Source organism: Amia ocellicauda, chromosome 2, assembly GCF_036373705.1.
Source record: "Amia ocellicauda isolate fAmiCal2 chromosome 2, fAmiCal2.hap1, whole genome shotgun sequence".
NCBI classification, from domain to species: Eukaryota; Metazoa; Chordata; class Actinopteri; order Amiiformes; family Amiidae; genus Amia; species Amia ocellicauda.
This window is the reverse complement of record NC_089851.1, coordinates 44218368-44243234: the sequence shown is the minus strand read 5'-3', so window position 1 is coordinate 44243234 and position 24867 is coordinate 44218368. Positions and strand designations below refer to the sequence as shown.

The 24867-nt window shown below is 42.0% G+C and overlaps 2 protein-coding genes across 6 annotated transcripts; one reads left to right on the top strand and one right to left on the bottom strand.

Annotated features, from left to right (window-relative positions):
• Window positions 1–19: 19 nt before the first annotated feature.
• LOC136771656 (uncharacterized) lies at window positions 20–5744 on the top strand. Its single transcript, XM_066724097.1, has 3 exons — window positions 20–2339; window positions 3328–3407; window positions 4293–5744. Exons 1-3 carry the CDS (start codon window positions 2001–2003, stop codon window positions 5473–5475), a joined length of 1602 nt encoding a protein of 533 aa, XP_066580194.1. The 5' UTR covers window positions 20–2000; the 3' UTR covers window positions 5476–5744.
• Window positions 5738–24504, bottom strand: LOC136771632 (serine/threonine-protein kinase PRP4 homolog). Of its 5 annotated transcripts, XR_010822354.1 has the most exons (17): window positions 24400–24504; window positions 20305–21582; window positions 19504–19656; window positions 19112–19267; window positions 18753–18834; window positions 17926–18133; window positions 16931–17004; window positions 15657–15747; window positions 13932–14079; window positions 13278–13415; window positions 12731–12884; window positions 11969–12083; window positions 11656–11807; window positions 10121–10207; window positions 7505–9789; window positions 6766–6811; window positions 5738–5926 (listed from the first exon to the last, which is right to left on the bottom strand). XR_010822354.1 is itself a non-coding variant. In XM_066724056.1 (15 exons), exons 1-15 carry the CDS (start codon window positions 24462–24464, stop codon window positions 9586–9588), a joined length of 3105 nt encoding a protein of 1034 aa, XP_066580153.1. In that variant the 5' UTR covers window positions 24465–24504; the 3' UTR covers window positions 5738–9585. The 5 variants fall into 5 exon arrangements, 1 of the variants encoding a protein (XP_066580153.1); XR_010822351.1 differs by having other exon boundaries at window positions 6766–9789; XR_010822353.1 differs by having other exon boundaries at window positions 5738–6811.
• Between the last annotated feature and the right edge of the window lie 363 nt (window positions 24505–24867).

Below are 24867 nucleotides of genomic sequence, written 5' to 3'. Positions count from 1 at the left end.
ATGCAGGTCAGGCTTGAGTCGAGACCGGATCTTTAAAAACAGCATTATTCAACATCAGTGTTTTCATCTAGACTTTGGCTTGCACACCACTTAGTTGGAAGTCCCAAACTGAAGACTGGACTGGACAGAGACGTATTCATTTAGATTTAATCTTCATAGATTAACCAAAACAAGGCCAAATCATCCTGGATGGGCGATCGTATCTTTCCATATCATCGACTGGGTGTATCATTAACCAGATGTTAAGGTCCCTGCACACTGATCTCGCCTTCTCTAATAAATCTCCCCTTCACACGGCTTGGGTGCACATAACAATGGATACTACATCTGTAAGAAAGCAACTCCTTCTGCCCAAGGCAACGCTCCTATTTTCCACTACTTTTCTAAAAGGACCGAGTAACACCCATTTGCAAAGCGCCTGGGTGCCCAACAGAAACGCTGTAAGAACCACAACCACAAGAAGGACTGACTGGACTTGTGTGAATCTGACCAGCAAGACGGCACTGTTTCAGTTTTTCCCTTTGAACTGCCAGTGTAATTCTCCATTTACAGCAGCAGGCTCTACACATGTGTGCGTATGTGGATACGAGTAAGTATAACATTATTTTAAAATGTCTAGAATTAATTATTTGTTTAAATCAATAAATAAGGTGCTTATTTATGCAGACATACCATTACTAAATAAACAAAGTAAGAAAAACCCTGCAATTAAGTCCTTAAATTCACAGCACTTCTTTAGCCCAAAGAACACACCAGGCTTTTAAAATAAATGAAGTTGTTGACTTCTGTGCAGAATCCCTTGTGTCTCTAAGTGCCAGTAAGATCACTGTGCTTACTATGGTAACCAAACTGACTTGACATAAACACAACAAAGTAAAGTAGCCGTACAAAGGCACTGGTGGGAAAAATAAACAATGGGTGGGAAGATCACCTTTGTGCTGTGAAGGCACCAGTCACGTTCATGCTCTGTTCATTTAGCAGTCTGCAATTTCACACACCCTGATGTCAAAGTCTGCTTCTCATGTCAATTAAATGAGTGAAAATGTCTCCAATGATGTTCATTTGTCTCAGAAATAGGTAGGGGACTTCTTGGTTATCAATCCATATTCACTCAGTGAATATAAAAAGATAATTTTAATTTACATACCATTCCTGATTCATACCACTCCTAACCTAAATTATACAGTACTTGGATTGCAAAGTACCACTGATATTAACCTGTATACTACCATACAGTAATACATCAAGTAGTCACATGCACACAGTATCTTTAGATACTTCAAAATCTAAGTATATGTATTTTACATCAGTCTAATTTAGCAACACTACAGGCCTAAATGGTTTAATCTATTAATCTAGAATCATCAATATTTGGAAATACCCTTCAGCATACGGTGTGACACCCATTGCACGTGTAATAGTCTCGTATTGTAGCCTATTGTATTTAAAGGGATGATTTAATGTATTTATTCATAACTCAATCACCCACACGGCAGTGTTTGATCATTTCCCCAGGATTAAAGTCGGCACATGTAAAAGCGCTGTTTGCAGGCGGGTATCGTTGGCGGGGTGTCGGCTCGGCGGGGTGCAGAGAGGCCAGGACGAGTGCAGGAGAAGCAATTTTAGGTTTACCGTAAGTACTGTAATAGTGCGGAGGGCTCATTGTGTGTGGCGAGAGGAGATGCGTGCAGTGCAGACGGCAGCGCGGCGCGAGTACACGCAGTTCAGGATGCGGCGCAGCGAGCAGGACAGCCGGCCGCCCCGCACCGCCCGGCCCCGGCGCGCCTCTCCCGCACAGCCCGGCGTGAGTAGGACTGTCCACACACGTTGAAATAAATACACGAATACGTCAATACATGGACATTTATCTAGGATATTTACTTTTTGATTTGTTGATTCTTTTCTCTGTATTTAATGTTTATTGTTGGCATGGGTAGTCTGGGGGGTGCAGTGGATAATTAACAAGCCATTCAATTATTATAATTAATATTATTTTTACCATGCTCATCGCTACGTCAGGTGAACCACAAAAGTTACATTCAGTTTTGCATAATCAAATAGAGCAAACCGGGATAATCTCCCCTTGTTTTGATTATAATCATGATACTAATAAATATAAGAAACGTACAATTAAAGTTAAGATTGGAAGCATAATCTGCATTGATGTTTCGAGAGTTGTCTGGAGTTTTGCTTCACCAGAGCAGTGTAACTGTGCGGAGAGCAGAGAAATCGCCGGCAATGGAAATAAAGCCGATCGGCGTGTTTTGCAGAGCCCGGGCGCGCTGGTCCGCCGGCTGGAGGCGCTGAGCATGAGCAGCACAGCGGGCAGGCGAGCCCAGGTATGAGCCCGCTGTACTGATGCGCTGCGTTACAGCTCAATGAGCTTTGGAAAACGATCCTGCAGTCAATGCGAAGTGAACCATGTTTGCTCTGTAGGCTGGAGATCTATGTGGAGGGAATGCCTGGTGCATGTAATGGATACAACACAGTCATACTGAGCGGGTTGCTAATGGCACAGGAGGGGGGGGGGTGGATTAGGAAAAATATGTAATCGTCCTTATTTGTGCGATTGCAACGTGGATGGAGGCTACAAAACCGAAATGGGAATTGCAGGGTGATCAGTCCAAGGGGGTTATTGGTCTGTAGTTCACCAGCACTGTCAGACCTGGGAAAGTGTGAAACCTGAGAGTGCCACAGAATACATTTCAATAGCACTGATCCATCAAGGAAGGGTTTAGTTTTTCTTAGGCTACCTGTTATGTGAAATACGTTTTGATTCATACTAGATATTATTTATTTTTAAATCATTAACAGTATATATTTTTGTATATTTGTGAGCATAAAATGTTTAATTTTTAATTTTACTGTCCCAGTGCTTCAAAAAGAACAATCAGCTTTTTTTAAAAAAAAAAGATATAAATATGAGTTACTGAAACTTTTACAGGCATGAGCTGCATAGTTTAGATATCAAACATATTTTATGACCAAAAACACATTGAAAAGCATGCATTCACAGCTATGTTTAGTCTAAAACATCATAGTCCTATTGTTACCAAGTTAAAATAACACAAATGGGAAAATGTGAGACAGCATGTTTCACTTATAATGTGTTAAAGTGTACAGACATGTTATACCCTGTTGAAGTGTACAGACATGCTTATACTGTGTTAAAGTGTACAGACATGCTTATGCAGTTTCACTTGTGATCTTATGAGCATTCTGTCTCAAAAGCTCTGTTCAGCATGTCGATACCCCACCTCAACATGACTGGGAGATGCATCAATACTACACATTTTGCCAAAATAATGCTTGATTTGAATTCCTTAGCTCTTTCCACCTGGACTCCATTCAAATGAAAGTCAGGAGCTTCAGTCAAGCAGCTGCTTCAGCAACCTGTCCACTTCGTGGTAGGTAGACATGTTTTTGTTCAGTGCGCTTGTGGCTTGTGTGACGTGTCAGGGGTCGCTTAACTACACCAGTGTTTCAAGCTTATTGTCTGAGGGCAGATCAGCCTCAACAGCTCTCCTAATGAGTGTAAATAATAGATGCTTCATTATCATTTATCTGTATGGTGCACCGTGGAATATAAATTAATAACACTTCTCATTAAGCTGTTGGTTGCTCACCCGGAACCTCTGCAAACCATGCATGGCAAATCAGTCAGGAACAGTTACCCATTGGGCTGGTCTCAACTTTCCTCATTTAAATCCTTGGTAGGTGCAGCAAGGAGGGAGGCGCAGTGTTATGCATTAATTCATGAGAAACACAGGCATGGATAATAGTCACATGAAGTGGGTTTTGTTTCTGATAAAAACATATATAATCAGATTCTTTTCACAGCATGAGCCCAGCATGTTATTAACCCTAGAATGATACATTTTCTTAAGCAGTGGCCTCCAACCTTGGTCCTGGAGAGACCCAATCCACTTATAGGTCACCTTAAATCACTAATTTCTACATACTGGAACACATGGGAGATATTAATAAATTAAGCAACTCAACTAAGGAAATTCTTGAAATCTAAAGGCATTTAGACGATTTTGCTCCAGTGGTTTCTAAATAACTGAATTTACCAAACCACCCGTTTAATCGTTTAGAATACTTTCAGGTGCTTACAAATTGGTGATAGATGGGTGAGCTCCAAAACCTGCTGGATAGGGGATCTCAAGGACCAGGACTGGAGACCACTGTTCTAGAGTTTACTGTGCTGGTTTATTTTTGAAGCAACTGAAATGTTGAGCATGTGACAGCAAGTTCAATGATTGTAATGTTTGACTCCAATGTCTTTTCAGTCCTGGTACTCCTCAACATCACCAGCTGGGTAAGATGAACGGCAAGGCCTCCTCAGTTGAGGTCTACGTGCTCTCTGGACGGTATTATACATCTCAGCATCTCAGGGGAGATGGCAGCTATGTCATGCCTGACGCAAAGACACCTTCAGGAATAGGCCCTTGGCTGAGAGATAAAGGAGAGGAAGTTAGACCTAGAAGTACGGGCAGAATCTCTACCAATGGCTGGTCAGATTGCAGTAGGTTTGAAGGACTGAAGAATGATAAGGTGCCCCATGCCGTATTAATCAACGAGAGCAGCAGTACCAATCTGTACTTCACCTCAGAAGACAGTGACCTATCGGACGGTGAGAAAGGGGGCACTACCACCACCCCCAGGTGGAGCGGGCCAGTCGAACTCCAGCTGAGACCAGAAGCGTTTGAAGGAGAGGTTGACTCGGCGAGCTACGAGTCAGAAATCTTGGATTTTGCTTATCCCGAGTTTCTCCCTGAACCCCTCCGCTCTCTGGACCTGACGGAAGCCTTGCTCCTGTTGGATTGTGAAGAGAAGTCGTCCCTGCAGCACGGTGCCCTGGGCCCCATTGTCAACCGCCTGATTCAAATGGAGAAAATGCAACAGGCGACTGTACGGAAGGAGAGACCCAGAGCAGGCCGTTCTCGCCCATGCACTGCTGCTGGCTCCGTGAGAAGTGCCCTCAGACTCGGGAGGACAAGCTCTGCAGGCAGCCCTACCTGCTTAACTACTGGCTCAGAAACTGCCCTGTCACACACCTGCTCTGAGCTTCTCCATTCACGCTGCCAACCCCCTTCCACAGACTGTCAACAACCCCATGGCTCAGGGGCTAAAAGGAGAAGCTCTATAAAGCGACCAAAGACTGCATGTGAATCGACAAAAAACTGCAGAAAAAAGGCCCAGTCTAAGCCCAGATCCGCTCATTTGAGTCAGCCAGGCTCCAGCTCTGCCGCACTGTGCAGGAATCAGATGTGTAGCACAAAGAAACCCCTCAGGGCCGGACCTGGACTCCAGTCCTCGGCCTGCCCACTGCGGGCCTCCAGGAAGTTCAGGAGGCCAAAATCCTCAAAGAGAGACTGTGCACACAGTCCCAGCACAACTAAGGCCATGCGTTTGCAGAGGCAGAACATGGCACTTCCACAAAAACATATTGACAAATACTCTAGTAAGTAAGTATGTTCTTGTGTCACACATCAGAAATGTATGGGTTGGAAGAAAACAGTATTCTATAAAGTACATGCATGTATATAAAGCTGTCCTGGTTAAGGGCATTAAGAATATCATGTAAAAATTTGCATTGGCATTTCAGTCCTTTCCCCCCATCCAGTGTTCAATTTCTAATGAATGAACATCTAACTCACATTTCTGTATCAGACAAGGACAGCAACTTAGACTTCGTATGTTTTTTGGTTTTGTTTTTTAAACAAGAGGAAGATTAGTTGAATTTATATTTATTGGAAAAGTTCTTAAACATTTAATGAAAGTGTATGTCACAAAATAAAAAACACTGAATATAAAACTGCATTAATTATCAACGAAGCAGGTGCAGCGCGTCCGATCCCTGGGCCTAGGATAACTGACGATCCCTGCATCAGGTCAAACATCCAAGAGACTTGTACCTACCCTGCAAGACACAAGAGAAAAGAAAAGCACGGTTTACAACGAGTACAATTAGTGCTCCCTTGCATATTTTTCCAAAGATAAGAAAATATTACCTTCACAAGGTTGGTTGCTGAAATAGCCACGTACAGTGAGGGAAAACATCTTAAACATTTTTGGGGAATAACCAATTTGGTTTTTAGATCTAGGTATTCATATTCAGCTGCAATGTGAATCTTCTGCATTATGTAACAAAGTATCAATAATTCTCTAGCTGAACAAGTCAGTCAAGATCGACCCCTATCCTGGGGAAGTGGTGATATTTGGAGGAAAATAAAACTGCGAAGTGAAAGGAAAATGGCCATTATGGGGCCTGATATTCTAAACAGGTACTTCCAAATTTCCCATTGTCCTGCATTTCTGAATCACAGGTTCCAGCAATGTTGTTCATATCCTCCCAGCTGGTAATCCCTACAGTATTAAGACTAATAAATCTCATACCATACTAATGATGGAAATTTAGGAAAGTCATCCAAAGCGTGTGTGAAAGACAGTAACCAACAGCTGCTTTGTTAGAGAAACTCATTGTGACATAGCGATTGCTTCACATTGCATCTGAAAAGGTCAGGTAAGGAACAACCGAACGTAAACATTTGATATGGCTGTGCGGTAAGTCAATCCAAATTGGATCCCACTAATAAGGAATGCATTCATTTCTAGAATATGGTACACTGATAGATGCATCTGATTCTGGACAATAATAGGAGGAAAAGGGAGGCTATCGCACAAGTGAAGTCACAAAACTCAAGCAAGAATATTGGACATTCAAAATGCTCCACATGAAGCTCTTTCTATAACAGAAACCTTTGTGCAGGTCTTGGTATCCTTGCAGTCTTCAATGGGACAGCACCTAGGATACAAAAAACACATGAACCAGCGTCTGGATACATTTCTTCTAAACTAATTGATAAAGAGACTAAAAAAAACAAGCCAAAAAGGACTGGTTTACTTTGAAAACGATAGAAGATACTGAACTTGAAATGAACCATTAAGTAAAACTTACTTCGTACCTTTCATGTCAAAAGCATACACTGCACCGTTTCAGTTAAAAATAAAAGACTTTCCATTCCGTAAGTTAAAGATAAGTGAAATGCATATGGGGAGGTAACTCCCATTCATTAAAAATTTTAAAAGCTGCTCATAAGGGGGTAGGGGGTTACATTTTATTTAAAGACAATGCCCTGGATGGTAATTCCATGATAGTTTTTTTTTTGTATCTAAAAAACAGCTTAGCATATTTAACCACAAGTTTAAAAGGTGGGGGGTAAAATAAAATAAAAATAAATAAAAACGAAGCTCCTAATGTGAAATGCCAGAAGCGTGACAGCAAGGGTAACTGTGGTGACACTGTATATTGAAGCAAATATAAACCCACGATCACATTTTCACATCTCACCACTCCAAAATGAAATACTCCTGTTCGTCTCAGCTGAGCTCAAGGGATCAATGTCTTAATCATGATAAAAAAAACCTGATAGAAAAAGCATTTCCGTTAACTCATTTACTGCCACAGGGTTTATCTACACATGCCATCAGAAATGACCTTGTCAAGTAGATGAAGGCCTTGTCTCTTTTCAAAGTAGAACCATGGAGCAGAGGATGCGGACTGTGTCTCCTGGCTTTGAAGCTTAACTTGATTTTAGGTCTCTCTCAGCAACCAGAGGGAAAAGTGAGAAAACATCACAAACATTAATTAGTTTAGAAGAAACAAACTGCAGGTGATAGTCTCTTTTTCAGGTTCTCTTTACCATACAAATAAAAGCTGCAATGAAGGTCAAATTTAGAGATCTAATTTTGTTTTTATCCTAAGATGTTATTTATGATACAAATCTACTTAAAGAAAATTAAGGTGTTACTGTTAAAAAATAAAAAAAAGTTAGTGCATGAAGAAAATATATATTACAACAATACCTTAATGTCTGCAGCCATGTTTTTTTTTTCCACAAAAAGACTTTATTGTATGATGCTTTACGATGCATACTGAAAATGTACAGTAAATCTGCATGGGTCACTTCACATGCAGGGAAGTCTACTGATATTACAATAAGCAAAGACAAACTTAGATTGGGCAACACTACACTTTGGGTTCTTTCCCCCCCTCTTTTCTTTTCCTAAATCCCCTAAAATGTGTCAACAGTACAAAGGAAAAGGTAAAGAAGCAATTACCGCTTAAAATAAGCAGGTGTATACTCAAGAGCGGAAGGAATATGCCTGTATTGAAAGACAACATGATCGCAAAAATGAGAGGTCAAAAGACAAGACAATAAAACAAAACAAAAAATCTATAACCATAAAAAGTGCTAACTTTCCATGAAGTTAAACGCAACTTTTAAAACTCAGACCAAAGAAATGCCCACTTAGCCCTGACATGCAGTTACTAAAGAAAAAAATAAAAAATAAATTTATGTATAGCTACACTGTAGTTCAGATAAGTGTGAACGGTTCTGCAAAGATTTTATTTATAAAAGAAGCAGTACACTGAAGGCGCCATCATCCATCAAAACTTCCCCTATTAGTGTGTAGTGTGTGGTTAATTTAATTTACTTTTTTCAATTTCAACTGCCAAGCCATTTTGGAGGGAGAAAACAACTATCATAATCAAACCAAAAACAAAATGTCGGCACTTAGCTCAAGGTGGTTGTTTTTTTTTTTGTTTTGTTTGTTTTTCACATTTAGGAACATGCACGAGGCAAAATGCCAAAAAGCCAAACACTCTTCAGTACGGTCTTTGCCAGTGTGTACTAATGTGCAAGAACACCAGTGAAGTTGATGGGTTTAAGCTTACCTTCAGTGTACTGAAAGTGGTACACAACCTGCTTTAAAAGAGGAGACCGTCACTGCAGGCAGGCTCAAGTAGGACAGACCTCCCTTCGGCACAGAACTACACCAAGGGCATTCTGCTGTGGCCTGCACACATACACCTAGGAAAACGTGAATATAAACAGCATTTACGCTGGTCTTTTCACAGAAAGCATGGTTGCCAAATCTGCACAAACACTAAACACACTCACACACACACACATATGTATACATATATGTGTGTAGGTGTATGTGTGTGTGTAGGTTTAAAAAAAAAAGATACAAGTTATGGCATAAACAACGCTCTGTAAAATGTGTACAATCATAGAAAGCGCTTTTATTTAGTTTTAGGATTCTCTGTGCAGCCTTGGCAACTTTCCCTACAATCAGAATCTGAACAATACAATAATTTATTTACAGTCATTATATCCTCTGCAACAATACCTGCAAGGGCCCAAGAATGAGCGATTCTTTTTTTTTTTTTTTTTATTGAAAAAACTAAATAAAAATCTAGGGATCAGCTTTTCTCCCCCAACTTTAAATATTAACCGGAATGGCCCATGTGGAAAGTAAATAATTTGCCAACTAAAACTGGCCTTTGACGTTCGAATTTCAAAACTGCCTTTTAAGCCGGGAGCTGAGCTTGCTGCAGGTTGTGTGAAAGATTCTTGGACCCCTACTTTGGTGCTGTACTTCATAATAAAACAAAAGTATTTATGTGGGTGAAAATAAAAAACAAAACAAAAAAAACATTACTTAAAAATATGTTTTTCTATGAATCCTTCAGTCTCTGAGGTTATTCCGAGACCCAATGTACTTGTGTGCTCAGATCTTCTCCTGAATGAAGAGATGCTGCAGAGCCTGGTTGATGCTGATTCTCTTGGCTGGATCCAGCATCAAGATCTGGTCCAGCAAGTCCTTCAGCTGAATGACCTTCTTCCGCTGATCCTCAGGCAACCTCTGACAGCCGATCATGTCAGTTAACAGGTCCTTGGTGGGGTTAATGGTGCTCATCACGGTCACTTTCTCCTGTGGCACAGAGGAGCATAGACACAGGATTTTCAACACAAGGCCCAATGGAGGGCAGGTGGGTCCGGGGGTTTCATGCAATGCAGCTTTGTTAAGTGCAATTCAGTATAAATAAAAATATATCACTGGAGGAGATCTAAAAGACTATACAGATTTTAATTAACGACTACAGAATCTACAGAATGTTTCTAAAGATTTTTTTTTAAAAGAACAGCAAATCCCTGAGGAAAGATTAAAATAAAAATATGGTGTTAGGAAAGGCATGGACCACAGGCTGGAATAAAAATCTTTAAAAAGCTCCATTCATTTTGACAACGAAAAGAACACTTACCCTTTCGGTCACTTTATCCACTTCGATATACAAGAAGTTCAAGTTTTGGTCAAAGTGCTGGTCTTTGAACAACCCTTTCCTGATCATCTGTGAACAAAAAGCTAAGTATTTAAAATAAAATAAAAAAGCAATGTATTACAAAAAAACAAACAAAAAAAAACAACAGATTTGTCCTTGCCTAACCAGGGGCTGCATAAAACAATTAGCTGTCCATTTAGGATGTCCAGCTTTTTAAATGAAACTTTTTCAAACAGGAACTGACGCACGTGATGCCGCAACAGGGCCATCGACCTGAAAATAAGATATTTCGGGAAGCTGAAATAGAAAATCTTTTACCTATAATGTATTTTACTAAAGCCCTCATAACCAATAGAAAGTGTTTTTGTAAGCTGTGCTGCCTTTGAGTATCCATGGTTTTGGTTAGTGTTTATTCTCATCATGACTGAAGGTTACCGTATACTATGGTACTGAAGCACATTTGTATTGAAAATTAAATCGCTTTTCAAAATTAATAACTAAAATAAAGCAAACAATGTTTGCTGAAAATGCTGATTGGATATCATCAAGCAAAAATGGTCTCTAAATGACAAGCAAGCTTAGATCACAGTAAAAAAAAAAATCTAAAGAAAATTAGTGTAAACACTTCTCAGACAATGTTGGATAAAAGTGAAACTTTTTAAAATCCTACATTGTGTTTTGGCTATGATTCGTATTGCAATACATATATAACGTATGCAGTAAATAAGTTACACTTTTGCAGGCATTTTTACATACATTTAAAAACAACAGATCTCCCTCTTGGGAGAAAATGCAGAGAAGCTGTACTTCTTGTACTATAACCTGCCACTGTGTGAGCGGCAGTGTTGAGCACTGAGCAGGACGTGCAAACCTGAGAGAACCTGGCCTGTGTAAAATGCTTATATAGCCCAAGCTAGGCCAGCCAGCACTTTATGGTTATGAAGAAAATTAATATTAACCTAAAGTTTATTGTTCAAATGTAAAAATCCTGCCTTCAGTGCATATTTGTCACAATTTCTCTATGAGCCAAATTTGAGGAAATTGCAAGAAATTACACGAAAATTGACAATTTTGCATGCTAACTAAATAAGTAAACCGGCCGATATATCGATTATTGGAAAATTTTGCTTCAAATTTTTGGTATCGGAGCCAAAAAAACAGTATCTCTACATCCGACGTTTTATTTTCATCATGTGACTCAAATATGACAACTGCTAAATACAAATTTCAACTAGCAGCACACATACCTGGACACAATTGACACAGCAGTGCAGATTGTGGTTCAATTACTTTTCAAACCTCTATTGGGAGAGATTTCAAACAGTTCCTCCCTGTCACATGTGCTTCAACAACAGCAATTTGATACAGCAATTATCATTAAACACAGGTGTATGGGTCTTGAATGAGATCCAAGTAACCCAATGAGGACAAGGAAAGTGATGGACTTAAGAAATGTGGACAGCATGAGACTATCACAGGTCTCCGCTTTGATAATCGTCCACCACTCTCTTTCTTACCTTGTTTGGCATTTTTCCCTTGAGGTCCATTGCGAGTTTCACCATGTGGTTATTGGTCTTCCCTGGAAACAAGATCTTTCCAGTGTACAGTTCATATAGGGTGCAGCCCACAGACCACATGTCAATGCCGTAATCGTAAGGTTTTCCAATTACTGTAGGAATAAAAAACAAAAAGCTTTAATCACAATAGAGTTAATCAGCATTATATTCTATATAGCAAGTGAGGAAGACTGAAGTAGCAGAACAAATACGGAATGAACAAACTATTAGGCTATTACCCGAAAAAGTTCAGCAGAGTGAGCAGAACACTTACTGATCTCAGGCGCTCGGTAGAATCTACTGACGAGGTATGGAGTGATGTCATTATCTGCGACATGTGAAGCGGAGCCGAAATCACACAGCTTGAGGATAGTTTTAGATTCATTTACCTGTTTAAAGAATACAAAAAGAACATAAAACCTTTTTCTTAAAGTCTGAAACAGCAGACCACAGTGAATTGCTCAAAATATATAATTTAAAAACACCCATATTTAAATATAAATACTATAATTAAGCCTGGAGATCTCTTTAAGACTCAATCTTCAATCCACAGGGAAGCCACAATAGGTTGAGAAGAACTGCCCCCTCAAAATCCTTGTGTCGTGCTGAAGACTATTTTACTACATCGTAGGAAGTTTTTAAGCTTACTGCTGCCGGTGTAAATCAAGTTCAGCAAGTGGATTCTTTAGATCACCTAACTCTACTGCCAGTGCAGTCTCCTATTGTTCATTCCCTTTATGATTTACTGGCAGGAGGGGAAACGGTACTTAACAGCTGCAGTCTGAAACAGCACTCAAGGACAATCCATCCCGAGTTGTGACTTGAAATGCCTGTGTTATGGAAACCTGGACCTCCCCAAAGAAGCCTGTCACTGGACTGCTGTACATTGTACATTGAGGAAGACAAACTACCACACTGGGACATAAATCAATCCCCTACCTTAAGGAAAGATTTTGGACACGGGCTAAACAGTGTATAATGTATTATTCTTTCACCACTGTGTAGAGCAGCACAGAAGGCAGTGTTGTATACTTACCAGTATGTTGTCGGGTTTGATGTCGGCATGCAGGATGTTGCATCTTTTGAGGAGTTTGAGAGCCAGGAAGAGCTGCTGGCTGTAGGAGCGCACTGCTTTAATGTGCAGGCCGACATCTTTGCCGTATTTCTTCAGCACCTCTCGCAGATTCATGCTGAGCAAAACAATACCATTCACACAATTACACATAGACTCCTCTACACTTCAGCCACATTAAGATTAACAGCTTAGAGCGGACTGAAATCTGGCACAATCCAAACAGGAGAGGGTAGAATGTTTTAATTAAATCACAAAAGACTGTTTAATAGCAATAGTAAGAAATGGTAACTGACTTCATTACAACACCACCACCATGGATTAGTCTCTTGTGATACGACTGTGGTAGGATTGAACACGGCATTCATTTTGGCGATATGCTTTATATATGTATAAAAATGGCTTGGCAATTCTGCCTTCCATTTGCGCGAGAGATTGCATTACTGATTACAAAAGCCACTGTGTGTGTGAGGCCCAGACTCCTGCTGCACTACACTGCCGGGGGACGTACCTGAGGGGCTCGAACACCAGACAGAGGTGCTGCTTGTGGTAGAAGTGCCTGAAAAGTCGCAAGCAGTGAAACTTATCATCAGGGTCGGCATCGTTGAGTTTCTTAAGGAACTCCAGCTCTTTCAGTCCAGTCTTCTGCCTGTAAGATACAGATTACTTTATTAAAAAAATAAAAAGTCTGGAAAATGTTTAATATACTATAGCGAATAACTGTATTCCATGTTTTTACAATCACATTGGATATCATTTAAATTTAAATTCCTCATGTTTCCAATATCTTTCACCTTCTATGATTCAGTTTTAAATGCTTATTTGAAGGGATTTTTTACCCTCCATGCAGAAGCAGGATTCACCCACTCCTGCCAAGAATGTCTTTTGCCATTAAGACAATCCGCTAGGCCTTGGAAAACACACACATTGAAATCCCTTTAATAAAATGTATTTAAAGGCTCTGTTGGTGATTGGCCAGCAGCTAAAATTTAAAAGTTTTTACAGCAAAAGGAAAAAAATATCTACATAGAACAGCCACATATGTGGATTTGAAGTCTCATCACCTCAACAGTCCTGCATTCTCCCCATAAACAATTTAGGTTCTTATAAATACTTTTGCAATACACACCCAGAATATTATCAGAATAAAACCAAAGTAACTCACATGAGCTCATTGTTGCGGATGATTTTGACTGCCACCTCTTGGCTGGCTCTGGCCATGTCTCTGGCTCGCACCACGTTACTAAAGACTCCCTGGCCGGTGTAGCCGTACACACCATAGCGCTTGTCTAAAACCTCTCCGATATTCACACCTAGAGGGAAGAGATGGTGAGAGCTCCTTAAACACAGTGGAGAAAAATACTGTCCTGTGTTAAGGGAGCAGATACACTCACCTAAAGGATTATTAGGAACACCATACTAATACTGTGTTTGACCCCCTTTCGACTTCAGAACTGCCTTAATTCTACGTGGCATTGATTCAACAAGGTGCTGAAAGCATTCTTTAGAAATGTTGGCCCATATTGATAGGATAGCATCTTGCAGTTGATGGAGATTTGTGGGATGCACATCCAGGGCACGAAGCTCCCGTTCCACCACATCCCAAAGATGCTCTATTGGGTTGAGATCTGGTGACTGTGGGGGCCAGTTTAGTACAGTGAACTCATTGTCATGTTCAAGAAACCAATTTGAAATGATTCGACCTTTGTGACATGGTGCATTATCCTGCTGGAAGTAGCCATCAGAGGATGGGTACATGGTGGTCATAAAGGGATGGACATGGTCAGAAACAATGCTCAGGTAGGCCGTGGCATTTAAACGATGCCCAATTGGCACTAAGGGGCCTAAAGTGTGCCAAGAAAACATCCCCCACACCATTACACCACCACCACCAGCCTGCACAGTGGTAACAAGGCATGATGGATCCATGTTCTCATTCTGTTCACGCCAAATTCTGACTCTACCATCTGAATCTCTCAACAGAAATCGAGACTCATCAGACCAGGCAACATTTTTCCAGTCTTCAACTGTCCAGTTTTGGTGAGCTTGTGCAAATTGTAGCCTCTTTTTCCTATTTGTAGTGGAGATGAGTGGTACCCGGTGGGGTCTTCTGCTGTTGTAGCCCATCCGCCTCAAGGTTGTACGTGTTGTGGCTTCACAAATGCTTTGCTGCATACCTCGGTTGTAATGAGTGGTTATTTCAGTCAAAGTTGCTCTTCTATCAGCTTGAATCAGTCGGCCCATTCTCCTCTGACCTCTAGCATCAACAAGGCATTTTCGCCCACAGGACTGCCGCATACTGGATGTTTTTCCCTTTTCACACCATTCTTTGTAAACCCTAGAAATGGTTGTGCATGAAAATCCCAGTAACTGAGCAGATTGTGAAATACTCAGACCGGCCCGTCTGGCACCAACAACCATGCCACGCTCAAAACTGCTTAAATCACCTTTCTTTCCCATTCAGACATTCAGTTTGGATTTCAGGAGATTGTCTTGACCAGGACCACACCCCTAAATGCATTGAAGCAACTGCCATGTGATTGGTTGGTTAGATAATTGCATTAATGAGAAATTGAACAGGTGTTCCTAATAATCCTTTAGGTGAGTGTATATATGCTCATGCCAATCTGCTACAAAGGTGGTTACATGATGTAAACTGTACAAAACAGTATACAATCTGTACAAATAAGACAATCTGAAGTTCAAATAAGCTGTGCACTTTTGTATTACTTCAATAGCAAGTTCTAGCAGTTTTGCTTCATGGGTGGCAGTTTTTCTTGTGCATATATTTCCTGAATTGCAAACAAAAACAAGACAAAATTGAGACAAATACATTAAATATAAATCGCATGCTTCAATAAATAACATAGGTTGTCAGTTTTTAACTTACGATAGTAACCCTCGGCGTCAGTCCAGTTATCCCTGAGATTGGGGTTCTCTTTGAAGTCCTTCCCAATACCGGCTGCTCGGAGTCTTGCACTCTGCAAAAACAACACCAGTCCCATAATTTGCCCACAATTCCCGTCTGACCCTGGCTTCACCTTTCACCAGTCAGAACTCCTTCCTCATGCCAGAAATCTTACATTAAGGTTAAAATCGGCCGGTATAGATATTCAATTTGCAAGACAGCTGTGAATTAATCGTGCGGAACTAACCAGACGATGCGCCATTAATGCAGTGCCTGCAGACCGTGTGTGGGGACAGGCATACATTACAAGGGGAGCAAGGGGCCTGCTTAGGTCACCATGAATGCTGCATACAAAATCCCAAAACCAGCGTGTGCATCACATGCAGGTCAACAACTGGGATTGAAGACTTTTTCCAGTCTAAGCAGCTGCAAGACTCAAGTCACAACAGCACTGCCTCCATCCCAGTCTTTCATGAAGGGTAAAGCAAAGACTGAACCACACTTTCCGTAAATGCAATATTGCACCACTCCACAAGTGTTTCCGCCATTTCACAAGATACTTGGGTTGCTGCTACTTACTACTAAGGACACGAGCCCTTTATTATTTGTCCCAACCCTCTACAGCACTCAACACTGCTATAAAAGTACAGAGTTTAAAGGGAGATTTGAATGTCCAGTACGTTCCACACGGACAACCGTTAACTGTAGGAGGTGCCGAGTAAAGGCTTTGTGGACTGTTTACTTCACCCCGAGGCTGATAGGGGCACTTTCTCCTGCTAAGATCTTACAGACACATGGATGTAAAAATCACATTTTCTTTAATACCCTTCAAGAAATGGTCATTAGCCTGACATGACTTCAAACACCACAGCTAACACGACTGCTTAAATAAATAAAATAAAAATAAATAAATTCAGGTGCACCAACATCCCAACACATTCCAGCTGTGTGCCAGGGGAAGGGAAAACAATGTGGGGAGGGATCTGATTGAGCTTCGGGACAGGAATATTCTCCCTGCAATTATCATATGAAATGCTCAAGTATTAATGCCACACAGGGCTAACCTTTCAACAGCCCATCGCCAGTAACCAGAATGATCCACACTCACATTTAGGATACTTTCCATAGAAATTAATTTTAAAAAGTCAGGAGAATAAGAAACAAAACCTATCAAAACTTAAAACTCAACCAAGAAGACCAAGTGGAACTCAAATTATTCAAATTTTACAGAAATCGAACGCTGGAAAAATACTTACGTCAAAATATGCAGCAAACATGTCATCAGATTCTGTAAACATATCTGGGGCTAATGGCTTTTTTGGGTTTGATCCTAGAAAGACAAAAGGGTGGAGAATGAGGGAAAAAAAGTTATATTAACTATATTAAGATTTATATATACACACACACACACACACACACATACCTAGAGGGAAGAGAAGACAAGATCACATAAAAATGGGTATAATTCCTACACTGTTCACCCAATTTGGATGCAACTACCCTCAAATTAAAGATGAAAGTCTACACTTCAAATCAATTGTGGTGGCGTAAAAAGCCAAAATTATGACAATTGTCACTGTCCAAATATTTATGGACCTAACTGTATGTGTGTATGTACATATTATATATAAACATCTTCATCTTACAAATAAAAATGAACTGGTTGCACATATAATCAAATGAGCTTCATATCCAGAGAGCAACAAATTCACAAAGATCCATGCAATGTAAAAGCATATTTAAATTCTGAACTGCACATTAACACAGGCATTGTGCTTCAGCATCTTGTTTCATCAGTAAACAGATCAGTATGATGAATAGGATCTGCTCCTCTACTACGCAAAAGTGCAGCTTAACCTATATATGCACACACACACACACACACACACACAATACTTTCACAGGTATATTTTGCATTGCAATTTAAAGGCAGACCAGCATTCGTTAACTTGCAGAAAAATAGGCTGAATCCAGACCAGTCATTATTTAAATTCCCTACCGCCCCATCAAACTTCTGCCACTGGAATGGTTTGTTATAACCCTTCCCATTTCAGCCTTTTTTTTTTTTTTAACCAAATATCAATGAGTCACAGACGGATTTAATTTTTCAGTAAATGTGACTCCTCTGATCATGAGCCTAAGGAATGAATTCAAATATTTTAGTTTCTGTTTTGATGCTTTAGATTTTGGAGGAGAGAAGGTGGGGTTGGAGTAAAAATAAATGAATAAACAAGCAACTCCTCCTAAGTACCATCTTTCTCCACGGCGATGAGGTTGTGTTTGGCCTTCACGTTGGCCTCGAAGGTGTCCACGTTCTCTCTCTCATACTCCTTCACGTCGGCTGCCACTCTCTCCAGGATGTCGTCGGGGGAGGGCGAGCGGCTCCTGGAGCTGCTCTGGGGGCTGCTGGGCTCTGACGGGACTGACATGTTGCTGTCCTCGTTCACAGACTTGTATTTCTGCAGAGAGGGGAAAGAAACGTTGTTTAACGTTGGCCAAGTAATAAATGTTCCAAGTAATAAAAAACACATATGGTAGCACAACATAAGGATTAGGTCTGCAGGATGTGCTTCATTTCTTGCCTTTACAGGCATTTAAATAACTTACTGCTATTCAGGAATATTAACTACCATTGAATACCTTTTGTCAGGCCTGGCTGACCCTAGGCCAGGAGAGTGGCAGGGCCTTCTGGGTTTTTCTTTTATCCTGACCATTCAACTGCTTTATTGAGACAATTGTTGGGCTTAGTCAAAATATCCATGTGTTGGGGTTTCCAGTGATGGATGATTTAGAAAAACCCTGCAGGATTGTGGCTCTCCACGAACTGGGTTGGCCACCACCTTCACTCTAAGCCCTCAGACTCTCTGAAAATCTAGTCGATTGAACTTCGGTGATGCTAATGACAAACGTAGTATTTTTTCCTACTTTAAGGTTGGTTTCACAGACCCACATTAGCACCAGTCTTGGATGACCAAATATTATTTTAGATCTGACAGTTCAAGACTAGCGTTAATGATAGGATTGTGAAACCAGCTCTTAGTATTCGAAACAAAGCAAAATCACAAATAGTAGGTTAACCTCCACAATGGCCTGCCGCTGTAGCCTCCGCTGCTCAATAAGAGCTTCCTCATCCTCTTCATCCACATCATAGTCCTCGAGCCTGGGGAAATCAAACACACCACAATGACACACTTGAGTCACAGCTCAGGGGGGAAAAATAAGACATTATTCATCAAGTTAATTATGACGTGCATAGGAATCGGGCCCATAAACACTTAAACAAGTGGTTGGAATACTTCCAAGAGGACAAACAAATATTCAAATGCACAGCGAGGACCAGGGCTGGGTACTGAGGATCTGGAGCACCAAACTTGCCTGGCAAGTAGGGAAATACCACACTATCCTTGCAAAGGAGTCTGGCAATAGGGAGCTCTTACACTTCTTCAGAAGAGGACTCCTGGTCAACTTTCATGCCCTCTGAGAGGCTGCCTTTGAACTTGTCCTCCTTGTCTCTGCTGCGCCTCCGCCTGCGGTCCCGGGAGCCCGAACGCCAGCGCTGCCTGAGCCGACCCATTCTGTCCCTGTCCATAGACCTGGGGGTCACAAGAACGAGACCACTGAGATGAACGCAAGAGACATCATCCACAGCTTCAGCAGCAAGATGAGCCATGGGGTTACTATTAGAAAATGACTCATTACTGACACTCATGTATATGCTAACTGTAAAGCCCCATGTGATCGATTCCTTTTGAAAGGGCACTGTATTAAATAAAGATCACTGGATGGATGGATTAATGCACTATTAAGCTGCCGTTTGTGAGGCACTGACCTTCGGCGGAGGGGCGAGCGGCTTCTCCTGCGGGGCGAGCGGCTGCGTCTAAGCGGGGAGCGGGACCTCCTCCTCAGGGGGGACCGGCTCATTCTGCGTCGGGGCATCAGGGGGCTGTCCCGCCGCCCGGCCACCTCGTCCCGCGTACGCACCCTGTGGGACAACAGCAGAGATAAGCTAGGGAGTCCAGCGCGAGCCAATACAAGAAAAGCACTGGGAAACCTGAGGTGACAGGCCACCAAAATACTGCAAATAGCCTGTATGAAAACTTCATGATTTATAATAATAAAATAAATAAAAAAGTTCTGGCAGCTTTTTAAGACAGGAGGCGAGTTGCTAAATGCTGAACAAACAATGCTGGATATTAGAACGCAAATGTAGTCCGACAAGTATGCATCGTTTGCCCACCAAGAATAAGAGTTTAGAGACAAGTGACCCCCCCCCCCCCCCCCATCACTTCCCCACACCAACAGGGTGTAATTTGAGGTGACCACAGGAATCTAGGGAATTTATTCCCACACATAAATACACAGTAATTTATATTTGTAGCTGATCACATTATCCACTGCACCTGCTTGACTAGACCCAAATTAAAATCTCAGAAAATATTTAGCAAAATGGGGAAGTGGACTACGTGCCTCCTGACTGAACCAAATGTACCTGAAATCATGGCGGATGCAGAATCAGGCTTTCCACTTTAGGCCTCAGGCTGGACTGGCGACAGTAGGCCCTTGAAGAGCCTCATATAGACAACCTCCTCCTCCTCCTCGTTGAAAGACAAGGTGGTTGCGAAAAACGTACCTGACAGGAGAAAGCCTCTGGCGGTCGAGTTCTCGTCGCCTGCGATCTACAGATCGGCTCCGTGCTCTCCTGACGGGAGACTTGTTCCGGATGGGGGATGCCCTGTCGGCCACCTGGGCATTTGCAGGGGGAGGTGATCGACTGCGTTTCACCACACGGTCCCTCCGCCTGGGTGAGAGACTGCGCCTCTGAGGGCTGTGGCCACGCTTCCTGCTGGGTGAGCGGTTCTCCTTCCCGGATGAGGCGTCTTTGGAAGGCGACTTGGCCGGTTTCTTGTCCTTGTCCTTGTCCTTTTCGACCTCCGAGCGCCTGGGTTTCCTCTCCTTTGACCTGGACTTCCTCTCCCGAGATCTGCTCTTTCGCTCGGGGGACCTGGACTTCCGGCTGCGCTCCTTGTTCCGGCCTTCGCTGGTTGGTGGCGGGGGTGACCTCTTAACTACCCGGCTTTTCTCTGCATCACCGGAGGGAGACGCAGACTTCCTGGCCCTCTCGACGGAGGAGCGCCGCCTGGAGGCTGGGGACTTGGATTTCCGGGAATGCTCCTTGGACCTGGCTGGGCTCTTGGAGCGCCTCCTCTCCTTTGACCTGCTCCTGGCTTTCGTCTTCTCCTTGCCAGCTCCTTCCATTGCCCCGCTCTTGCTTTTCTTCTTGTCTGACTTGTGCGTCCTCACCCGGTCTTTGGACTTGCTCCGGCTCCTACGTTTTGAACTGGGCTTGCCGTCGGTCGACTCGCGTTTGGCTTTAGAGTCCTTTACAGACTGTGACCCACCCTGGCCTTTCAGGGTAAGCGCCTTGGAGGGGCCTCGCTGTTCCCCATTGCGTGCCCTCTCCTGGATCTCCCCCTCCTCCTCCGAGCCTGAGTTATAACCCTGCAATATCAAACCCATCCCTGACTGTACCTTGCCTTCCATCAGTTCATTGTCCAGCTCGGCTTTAATCATGGCCCTCTGCTTTTCCAGGTCCTCCAAGACTGCCATGTCATCCAGCTTAGGCCGCTTGGAAGGTGAGGCGTCTCCTTTGCCGGTAGCGTTGGTGGAGCCAGCAGCGACGGATTCCTTCCTCTTGCGTTTCTTGCGTTTGTGCTTGTGCTTGTGTTTCCTGTCCTTATCCTTGTCCTTCTCCTCCTCAGAGGAGTGCTTGTGTTTCTTGTGTTTGCTCCGGTGCTTGTGCTTCTTCTTCTTGTGTTTGCCATGTTTGGGCTCCAGCTTGTCCTCTGCCTCGGACACATCCCCATTCTCCTCGTTTTCGCTCTTCTCTGAGCTCTCTGCATCTTCGCCTCTGTTGAACAGAAAAGGAGACTTGCATATTGAAAGCAGCCATTACATCCCAGTTGTGAGCTTGTAGATGCTATTACTCAAGAACACAAGTAACACTGGGCATTACAGAATGGAAGAATAAAACAGGTGGCAGTGAAATATCAACACCTGCATCTTCACCTCTTTTGAGCAGAAGTGTACATTTTAACAAACGTAATAGGAGGGGGGCAGGGGCTGTACAGCTTTACAAGGCAACAACTGATGGGTTTATATCATATATATTAAAAACAAACAAGGTAGAAATGTTGCAACGGCTGGCTGGCTTTTCTTGAATTGAAAAATCCAGCATTTGCCCTGTATTATGGAGCTTAACCTCCTTCTACAATGCTAGGAAGGAATGTAATTAAACAGCTGTTGTGAGCTTCTAGAAGTTCAGAAATCTGATTGGATTTAAATTCTTGCAGCTAGAAATACACTGTGGAGAGAGACTAGCTGCCCATAGGTTAGTGAAGATTTCTGTATGCTCTTTGCAATACATTTAGGCTTGTCACACCACTAGCTTTTATGTGCAAGTATACTTGTGCTTTTATGGGATAAAGGGATATAGCAGAATTAAATTAATTGAAATTTGGGAACATGACAAATGACATGCAGACATTTAATGATTACTTTTTAAAAAGGAAAAAAAAAAAAAAAAAAAAAAAAAAGTCCCAGTTATTGAAATCTAATGAGTGACAATTCTGGTCTGTGTGAAAATTGGTACAAAAAATTTAAATTTGCTAACTCTCAGGATAACACAGTAAGGCAGGAGACTTGGCCAATGGCAGAAATAGGCCTACCTCCTGCATTCAGTTAATAGAGGACAGAGCAACCTGCACTCTACCAGATGTGGTATGGGTACTTTCAAGTAAACACATCCACACCGTGCTGATTGAGAAATACAGTGGCGAATATTTATAGCGATGCAAATACCAAAGGCTACAATTTTAGGGCTTCTGGATTTTCAGAGATGACAATAGCAGTACGCATAAGAGCACGTATCAACGTGGCACTTTTTTTTTTTTTCAATAAATTAAAATACAAATATTTTCCACTTCATCTTGCTTTGTTTCAGGTCTGCTACACTTGCTTTTCAGTCACACTGTTGAGCTCGAGGACACAAAATTACCTTTTTTCTTCTTCCAATTAACATTAATTAGGTGGCAGCCAAAAGGTATTAGCACCCTTTATTCTTCATCTTACCCAAAGGCATAAGACAAGTCCTCCTAAGCCTTCATTATTATAAAGATCGTGTATGTAGAGGTCAGTTGCACACTGTCACAGGCCAGTTTTGCTCCCATGAAACAGGGGCTTCACTGTGTAATAGAACAGCCCAAGTGGAAACAGCCATTGTAATCTCACACGTCTGACCCTCTGAAAGACTTCAGGGACTTCATGGCCACTGACTGCCTACATTCTTCCACTTATGAGGGTACATAGTGTGGGTCTAGATGGGCCACAACCCAGCAGCTTTAAAGGATGTCTGTATACAAACACCCAACAAACCGAGAAAATATTAACAGGAAATCAAAGAGACTTTTCCCCCCACTCACGTAGTAAAATCCACTCTCAAGTAGCAGAGTACTTTAAGTAAACGATGAAAACAGGTATGTGTTGAATAACACTGGAGTACATGGATATTACATTTTAATATTTATCAGGGTCTAGGACTGAAGTCTTCTAGATAAGAAGAGTACAGATGTATCCAGGAATGGATGAATCCACAGACATGTTGATCTGCAGGTGCACTGTCCCAAATGGACTTTCTTCTGTTCTCAACCAGTCTTTGGTATCAATATATACACACTAAATTATTTAGGCCTGATTTTACAAGCCCATATTTCTAGTATTGTAGATTATTAAAAACTGGGATTCTAATCCAAAATTCTGGTCCACAGCCTGTGTACAGTAATGACTGCATAATTACTAACAATGTATTTATAATCAACCAATGGCATTTACACACCCTGTTGTAATTCAGTGCAATCTGGACACTACAGCACTTGTATCTAGTACCACTGGTCTATGCAAGAGTTCAACAAACACCGCAGGGCGAGTGGTAGCAAATGTCCGTATTACAGAGTATTTTGAGCCATCTGAACATATGTAGTGCTGATTTTACAATTAAAGCCGTTTTAATAACGTCACCACCACGTTATAAGTTTCTCCGGCTGCTCCTGACACTCGCCCACATGTCAGCAACCCGTCTGTTCAACCCTGGGGACGCGGGTACAATGAGGCGAGAGGCCGGGGTTTCTCTCCGACACGAAGGAGGACACAATAACCAAAACACAGACGCGAAAGGGAGACCGGAGGTTTGTTTTCCCCCCACCCCAATTAATAAACTTTTTCTGTAAAATGAATGATATGGCGCGCAAAGCTGACTTTAGTGTCAGATGCGATGTATGCGCTCGGAAGAAAACTGCGCAGAAATACGAGCCGAATGCTTTTTAAGTCAACTTTGGGGACCGTTGGGTCTCTCTCGCCTGGCCTTGCAGCCATGAAGTGGGCAAATGCTCGTTACTTTCCGTAACTATTCCCCCTCGTTCGTTATATAAATGTGCATATAATATAATATAATAATATAATGTGCGGGGTTTAAAATCCAAGTCACAAGTTTTCTAGTGTATGTGCATAACGTCTCCCCCACGTTTTCTAGTAGTAACACAGCAGCGGCACTTTGGCGATCATGGAGGCTTTATTGAAACACGCTACAAATCTCCGGTCATCACAGTCAAACAGAAACGACCGACATGTTGTTTAATCGTTTTAAAGAGATTGTAACGGCGTTATTTCTTACTCCTGCTCTTTGCCACTGTCCAGGCTCTTCCCGTCCACCTCAGTCTCCATGTCGGCCATTTTCATCAGCAAGTACAACTCCGCCGGTGCGCCTGCGCAGTGGGAGTGACAAAGGACGGATAACAACAGCAGCTAGGGAGCGTCCGACTTCTACACGCTTTCTACGGATTTCTCAATACCGACTGTTTTACATGGATATACGGACGGGGAAAACACAAAACAAACAAGAATAAATGTACATATATATGCATATAATACATTAATATATATAGGAGATATCCAAGTAATTGTGCGTCATTTGATGTAAGTGAATATAACATGTTTGTATGAAAACAGTCAAAAAGTTAATATTCAAACAATAAAGCAATAACGCGTGGCGAGTTTATTTCCTCAGACCCATGCATGTGCAAAAACACAAGCCTTGCAAACTGCGCCGCACAATGAGAAAGCGTGAACAAACTCCAGATTT